Source organism: Erythrolamprus reginae, chromosome 3, assembly GCF_031021105.1.
Source record: "Erythrolamprus reginae isolate rEryReg1 chromosome 3, rEryReg1.hap1, whole genome shotgun sequence".
NCBI lineage: Eukaryota > Metazoa > Chordata > Lepidosauria > Squamata > Dipsadidae > Erythrolamprus > Erythrolamprus reginae.
The window spans coordinates 96,925,107-96,932,921 of NC_091952.1; the positions used below are offsets into that span (position 1 = coordinate 96,925,107).

Genomic DNA, 7,815 nt, shown 5'->3' on the forward strand with positions numbered 1-7,815 from the left:
GAGAAGCACAGATCTATTGAAGCTACATTCTAACGTTGCCATAGTTTAGAAATGCCTTTCAATGCATGGAGAAGGTGGACTAAAAAGCAAAGGAGACCTAACCTAGTGCAAAATGGTTTTTTTAAAATATTGCTACTTACTCAGCCTTCACATATCCAGTAGCATCCTCTCTACCTAGAGGGAAGTCCATTACTTGTTCAGACTTGGCTTGAGTGATCAGGTCACCTTTGCTGTCACGCTTCACTCTGATGATATAGGTAGTTGCACTTTGAACAAATTTCTCTCTCTAAATAACAAAAATAAACATATTTCATAAGGAGAAATACAATGTAATTTTACGGCTGAATAGTATACTATTTTAAAGCTGTGGCTAGCAATTCTCCCACCATCACCACACACATACACCACCATTTTTAATACAGTGGTAACTCTACCTAAAACCGCCTCTACTTCCAAACTTTTCTTAGATAAGAACCAGGTGTTCAAGATTTCCCCCCCCCCCCTGTTCTCAAGAATCATTTTCCACTTACAAACCCGAGCCTCCGAAACTCTAACTGGAAAAGGCAGGGAGAAACCCCAGTGGGGCCTCTCTAGGAATCTCCTGGGAGGAAACAGGGCCTCCTCCCTCCCTGTGGTTTCCCCAAGCACATGCATTATTAGCTTTTACATTGATTCCTATGGGAAAAATTTCTTCTTCTTACAAACTTTTCTACTTAAGAACCTGGTCACGGAATGAATTAAGTTCATGAGGAGAGGTACCACTGTATATAAATATGAAAATCTTGGTCTAGATCAGAACTATAACCTAAGAAATGGGTTACTCCCCTCCCCTCATGTCTCAGTTCAGGATCTCATATTTGTGGTTTGCAGAATGATACTACATTAAGCTAACTCCATTAAAGCTAAGAGACCATTAACCAATATGTAAGTAAATAGATGTTCAGCATTCTTACTTGGAAACAGTTAGGTAGCTGGAAGAGCTGGAGAAAGGGGATTCCAACGTTCAGTACATTTTTTTGTTTGCAGTTGTTCAGGTCCCTGCCTTTATTATACAAGAAAGCGCTGTTCTTTTTATCCTCGTAGAGAACATACTTGGTGTTGCACTCGCCTTCAAGTCCATCCTGCCAATATTGAGAAATTCAGTTTGTACAAGAACAGGGAAACTCAAATTCCCAATGAGAGTCAAAGGAAGAAATTTGCTGCAAGTTTAAATAAAATTGGGTGCATTTAAAATGTCTACATGTTAGGGACATCGATTTTTTTCTCTCCTTTATCTGTTTCTTTACATTTTGTTAATTTACTGACTTTTTTCCAAATCTAATGGGAAATAGACTTATCAGTTGTTCAAAGATGAAAAAAAAAAGCCTAACCTCCAGTACTTCGTACTCTTTAAGGCTCCGTGGTGTCAGAGTGAACATGCTCATGAAACCTTTGATCATATTCTTGCATAATGGATCTGCATTCTTTGGCATACGAATGGAGCTGAATTTTCCATTGTAGGTGAAGAAGGTCACAAACTTTTGGCATTCAAGGATCTGTTTATATTCCCTTCGTGGTTCTGACAAGGTGTGTCTTGGGTGGAATCCAACACCATCTCTTACTATAAAATTTGTCAGCTAAGAACAAAATGGAGGGTGGGAAGGAAGAAATGAAGCAATTTTAAGTCTTGTAGATACCAGTAGGGGAGATTAAAATTTGTTAATTTGGGAGGGATCATGCTTATTTCCCATTACAGAATGTGTTTTAAATTCAATTAGGAAGCAAGTAAAAAAATGCACTAATATTACTTTACTGATAATAAATTCACTTTTATTATTTTACTGCTATTCTCCCTGCTTTCCAAAAAAAAAGAGACTATTTATGCATTAGCCCATCATAGCACTAGCCAATCATTTATTTAACAATTAAAAACCTGTTTCCATTAATGATTAATTGGCATTTTGATGTAAACCATGAGACTCTTATCAAATCTACAATTGACCTCATCCCTACTGTTCTCACAATGCCATGGGAGAATACTGATTTGCTGGCCAGTACTTCCTCCAGTTGAGCCATAAGAAAGTATAACTGTCCATCAACCAACATCTCACACCTGTTGTGGTTTCACATGGCATTTATTTTTATTTTATTTATTTATTCTTTGTCCAATATACAATACATATGAAGGAGAATAGACATTAAGTAATATATATAATGATAGAAAGTAAGAAAGAAGAGAGGTTGGAGGAAAGGAGAGAAAATGTATGATACATGAGATAAGGAAAGAAGATTGGACAGGGGACGATAGGCACATCAGTGCAATTATGTACTTATGTTTTTGCAGTGTGGAAAAGAAAATTATCTTTCACTGGGTGGAAAAGCTGCAATGGCCCCTAGTTCTATTTTCCAAAGGTTAGTGAAGTGGTATCACATCCTCAGGTCATCTTTATTCCAGTGGGTAAAAGAGCAAGAGACAAGACATATACAAATTCCAGGCAATAGCAAACTGCTTGCTCCCAAGTTTCAGCTTTGGTATTGCAAAGTTATTTTGCAATATTGCCCACTGCATAAAGACCCAGGGGATCAACACCCAGAGAAATAATTCCTGGTCCACCCTAGTTCAGCAACTATTTGAAACATATTTTATGTTATGTGGAACACTAATTAAAAATGCCATTGTGCCTCAGTTTTAAAATCACACTTCTTCTTGTCAGGAGCATAATGCACTTATGAATAAATAGTTTGGGGCTGCTTAACTTTTTTTTTAAAACTGCAGACAAATAAAGTGTTGAAGCTTAAAAATGATAATTTTCCTCTTGGCCTATTGTACAGAAAATGTTAGATCTGAGAATGAATGTATGTTACTGTACAACAGAATAAAATAACCCTCTCTCTGTGATTTCTGTTTTATCTGTTTGCAATGCTTGCTTTTCTTCACCTCTCCAACATAAAGACTACTTTACCTCTGAGAATCCAAAACAAAACTGGCAACCTCTTTGCATTTTGTGACACAAAACTTAGGGTTTTTTTTTTTTTATCAATCTGTGGTCCATATATATATATGAATATTTCTTGAATGAAGGAATGTACAGTATAGTTTCCCTTGAGAGTCACTGAAAGGAACTTTATCCTTAGGGAGAAAGCTTACCTGAAGCTTATGCTCTGGTTCACCTGTTGTGATAACTGCCTCAGCTTCTACCTGTAGACGGCTCTTTCCATAAGCATCATTGTCAACTCCGGTATGAATTTTAATGATGTAATTGTATATCATTCTTTGTCCGGGAGGAAATATTGGTCCTACAAACAAAAACAAATATTTATGGTTGTCTTCAGTAAAAAAGACATTTATACTAGGTTACAGGTTTTAACTGCATAAATTCCATAGTTTAGTGACACTTTAATGGGACGATGATAGGTAGATTTTCATTAAAGGCTTACTTATTTATACAGTGGTACCTCGACATACGAGTTTAATTCGTTCCAGACCCGAGCTCGTAAGTCGATCAACTCGCATCTCGAATGAATGCCTTTAGACTTTGTTTTTCGTGCCGAGATAACTGGAAGCAAGGAGATTCTTGCGCCACCTAGTGGAAGCTCGGCTCGTATCCCGAATTTGAGCTCGGGCGTCGAACAGAAATTTGGCTCGTGTCACGGCTCGTAACTTGGAATACTCGCATGTGGAGCAGCTCGTATCTAAAGGTACTACTGTATATGCTAATTTTGAGTCACTATGATTTGCTGTGCAAAGCACAATAGGAAACAAAAAGAATGTATTCCATTGGAGCAGATTTCTCCTATTATTAAATTAATAATTTATCAAAATAGAGATCAACGTTGCAGAATTTTGACTACTAAAAAGATTTAAATGAACAATTTCTTTTTTACAACTCATGTGCCTTATGCAACTCTGGTAATACTCTTTCCTTTATTCAGCTGTGTCATTTTAATATGCTGATTTAAATATAAATACACATTTGAAGATACTTACTGATGTCAACATTGTCAGTTCCTGGAAGAAAAAAATGTATAAATTGTTGAGCATAGTTTTAGAATAAAACAATATGATATACATTTTCTTATTTAAAATATCCAAATGAGAATTGCAACATTATGTTTTATTATACAATCATCTTCTAACACAAGTATATTAATGAGTTGTCTTGTTATCATATTTAGACTTACCAGGAGTTTCAGGATTCTGGCCTTCTGTGGGAAAGAAATGCAATATTTAGTAAGTATATTAATTTTCTGAACTACGTTTATTGCAAAAAATATACATGTGGGAATTATAATATAGTTATACTGGTCTGTTCAAAATTCCAGTCACTAGGGACCCCCTCTTTTGGGATATTTTCTTTCCACTGTTTTCAACTGTTTTGTCATCCAAATGTCAAGTTATCTGACTATGTCCCATCTTTTCCTGTCCTACACAGGTTGTGTGGAGTTTCTTTTCTTTGGTGGGAATGGGTCGCTCTGCAAATCATGGCTTTCCTTTCATACCATTCTTATCTTTTCTAATGCTCTACCCAGTCTGTTTTTCACCACCAGTAGTTTTTAACAGTGATTACACAAACCACATTCTGGATGGTTTATTCATATTTGTACCAGCAAAACATTGTAGTAGCAATGTTGTCGACTGTGAGAAATCAGGAGTCCAGGCAGTTCAAATGCATATATTAGTTTATTGCAAGCTTAAACTCTCTAAAAGAATCTGAACTACTAACTGTTAAAGCATATTAACGATAGATAAGAATCAATGGAATTCAAGGTGGGCTGGACTTAAATCTCTTGAAAAGATTCAAGACTGATGATATGTTTTATCCCTCTCTCAGTCTCAGCCTGATGGTCTCTTACAAATGTTAATCCATTCCTTATGTACTGTAAAGACTAAATCATTAGCCAGACTCATTATTAAATTACCGTAACTAAAGTACTTGAAAACCAGGAAGGCCGTTTTAAATTTTCAGGGTTCTCATTTAAGAATACACCTTAAGTCTCCTTCTGTTTTGAATTATCATTGTTTCCTTTAAATTGTTAACTGTAACATACTAAATCACATCAGTTTCATGCTTCCTTTAGGAAGCAAAACAGTAATTATATAGAGCTTTGACATTAAATGTGATGGTCCTTATTGAGTATCAATCAATTAATTGTTTAATGTCAATTGATTTTGTTTAATGTCATTTCAATAAAGTTAGGTTTGTTGCAATTTTTCAGCTTACTTTGCGGGGTTTTCTGGTTCCCTGGTAGAAAGAAAATGAACATGTTATAATATTAGTTTTAACAGCACAGTATATAATTTATATGCAATATATATACAGTATTCAAAAACCCATATTGTATGCTGATTTATAACAAGGGATAAAAGGTTTCCACAAAGACTACTAAAAAGTTAAATTTACTGTGTATTGATTGCTTTTATTAAATACATAATAACCAGACTGGTATGTTTTAATTGTATAATTTACTGAATAATTACACTGACATATAAAATAATCAGGAGTATTTTTATTATTTAGCAGGATTGCAAGTAAAGAGCACACTTCCTCCCTAAGATGGCTGCTGACTTGTAGGAAACTTTTTCTCTCCTGTTTGACAATCTGCTGGTTTGCTGTGGAAACTGGTTCTTTGGCAGCATTGCTCCCAGGATTTCTATGGGGGCACTTAGGAATGACCCAACATGAGTTTCGGATGAAGATTCACTCATGAAAAAGCATCCTGAAAGTCACTGATTTTTCAGGCACCTTCTCCTCTTAGCTGAGTATTTTCATAAGGAAGCCTATTTTTTAACTTCACTGTTTGAAGTTTTTGTTTTGCTTTGCATTGTTCTTTTTAATTTTTAAAAGTTAATTGGCTGATTGAATGCTGATTTATTCAACCCACTGATGGATTTTATCTGCTCTTTTTTGATTATTTCATTAATTCCTGCTTTTCTGTAAGGAAAATCACAGGGTATTCCTGGATAGTGAATGTGAATCCAATAAAAAATTTATTGGATATTCACTACAGGGATTTTTTATTTTATCGATTTGCAAAAAGTTTGGAGCTTACTTTTCTGATTCTTACTTTTAATTTTGGATGAAAATATCCAGAATATATTTTCCCTGCACCTTAGTTTATTGTCTTATTTTGCTTTGAAGAATTCTCTTATCTACTTTATAGGGGAACAACATATCAAATTACAGAAAAGAGAACGAGGCTGACACTTGAGGAAAAGACTCTCTGATAACATGCAATTTCTAGCTGAAAGCTTTTTTAAAAAGTTTGTTGAAGTTTTAAAGACTGTGGAAAACATTCAAAGTCAGGCAATTGTAAATAAATTAAACCCACAAAAGAAATGTGATTTGAAAGCAGTAGATTCACTGGAAAGAACTAGAATTAACAGAGTCCACTTCATATACCTCTCTGAAATTCAAGCCTGCCTTCTTATAAAAATAGCAGAAAACTATACGAACCACTTAAATGATAAATTGGTCTTCTTTAATTATATTGAAGGGATTGGAGAATGGATTTATCAGATTTAACTGGGAAACAATTTCATCTTGATTTTTTGGGGGAAGATAGACTAGCTTTGAAGATTGGACTTACTATATTTAACCAGAAAGCAATTGATGGTATTAAGGGTGAAAAAACAGATATTTGATTCAGGATGAATCAGTGTTAATTAAGAAGCAATGGGAAATTAAATTAAATTCTTGTCTAAAAATATGGAGCAAAATATGGTTTTGACATATGAACTAACAATTGAATGAAATCCCAGTCATAGAAGTTTTAACCTTTAAAAGGTTTTTTTTATATTATGTTAATTAAAATGTTTTCTCCCAAGTGTTAATTTTATATTTGCTCTGCACTCAGTTGTAAAATTGTATATAAGGCTACAACTATTCATTCAAATTGATTAAAGCACATAACTTATCTTTTGACTTACTGATTATTTAATATATTTATATATTATTCTAATTGCTCACAATGTTAGAGAAATATCTTGCAGAAGAATTATTGCTTTTTGCTAATGGAGCAGGATAATAGTCCTACTCTTTGCAAGATTTAAAATCAGGTACTAGCCAATTTGCTCCCTATCTACAAAAGATAGCACATCACCCCTTTTTCAATGGTGGGAAAAAACATTGTTTCAAAAAACATGCATGGTATAAAATAGAAATAAAATAAGATATATTGATGCTATACTTACGGGCTGGGAATTTCTCGGCAGCTGAGAAAAGAAATTCAAGAGCTTACAATATGTAACGAAGTAGAATGGAGTTGTCTTTTAATTTAGAAGTATCTTTTGATTAAAGTATACAAAATTTTACAATGGAGTCATAGTAAAAAGGAAGCCATACTCACCCACTAGGGCCACTAGGAGAGCTATGACGATTCCCCTCATGGTGAAGGTGAATGGCAACTCTCACCCATCCTGGGTATTTTATAGAGAGATGAGAAGCATCATGTGATCTGTGTCAACCAGGATTTTGCTGATTGCACATTTTTTTAATCAGTTTCAGCAAACTTTTTTTTAAAACTATTGCGCTGTTCCCACTTTTAATCCAGGAGAGAAAAGGATCCTGTTTTTCTTCTCCCTTTCTACAAATACATCCATATTTTTAAAGTTCACCATACATACATTGCTGTACTATTTTTTGAAGGTCACCAAATATGTCATAAAAATATGTTTTAAGAGGTTTTATTTCCAATTTTTCCTTCTGGCTGATGGCCATTTGGGCACTATTTTAGGTGATGAAAACTTTGTCCTGGTTATTTTGACCTAATGTATGATGCAAATATTTACCTAACAGATCATCGTGGGGAAAAGACACTGGTATATTGCATAACATC

General features: G+C 34.5%; 1 protein-coding gene across 1 annotated transcript in view; it reads right to left on the reverse strand.

Moving 5' to 3' along the window:
* LOC139164284 (vitellogenin-2-like) overlaps positions 1-7,374 on the reverse strand; it is a 28,031-nt gene extending 20,657 nt beyond the window's left edge. Inside the window, exons 1-9 of the mRNA XM_070746243.1 lie at positions 7,327-7,374; positions 7,172-7,192; positions 5,202-5,222; positions 4,162-4,185; positions 3,968-3,988; positions 3,128-3,276; positions 1,371-1,616; positions 954-1,121; positions 141-286 (exon numbers count right to left, since the gene is read on the reverse strand). Of these exons, the coding sequence (XP_070602344.1) occupies positions 141-286; positions 954-1,121; positions 1,371-1,616; positions 3,128-3,276; positions 3,968-3,988; positions 4,162-4,185; positions 5,202-5,222; positions 7,172-7,192; positions 7,327-7,366 (836 nt within the window). The 5' untranslated portion in view covers positions 7,367-7,374. The remainder of the gene's footprint in view (positions 1-140; positions 287-953; positions 1,122-1,370; positions 1,617-3,127; positions 3,277-3,967; positions 3,989-4,161; positions 4,186-5,201; positions 5,223-7,171; positions 7,193-7,326) is intronic.
* Positions 7,375-7,815: the final 441 nt, after the last annotated feature.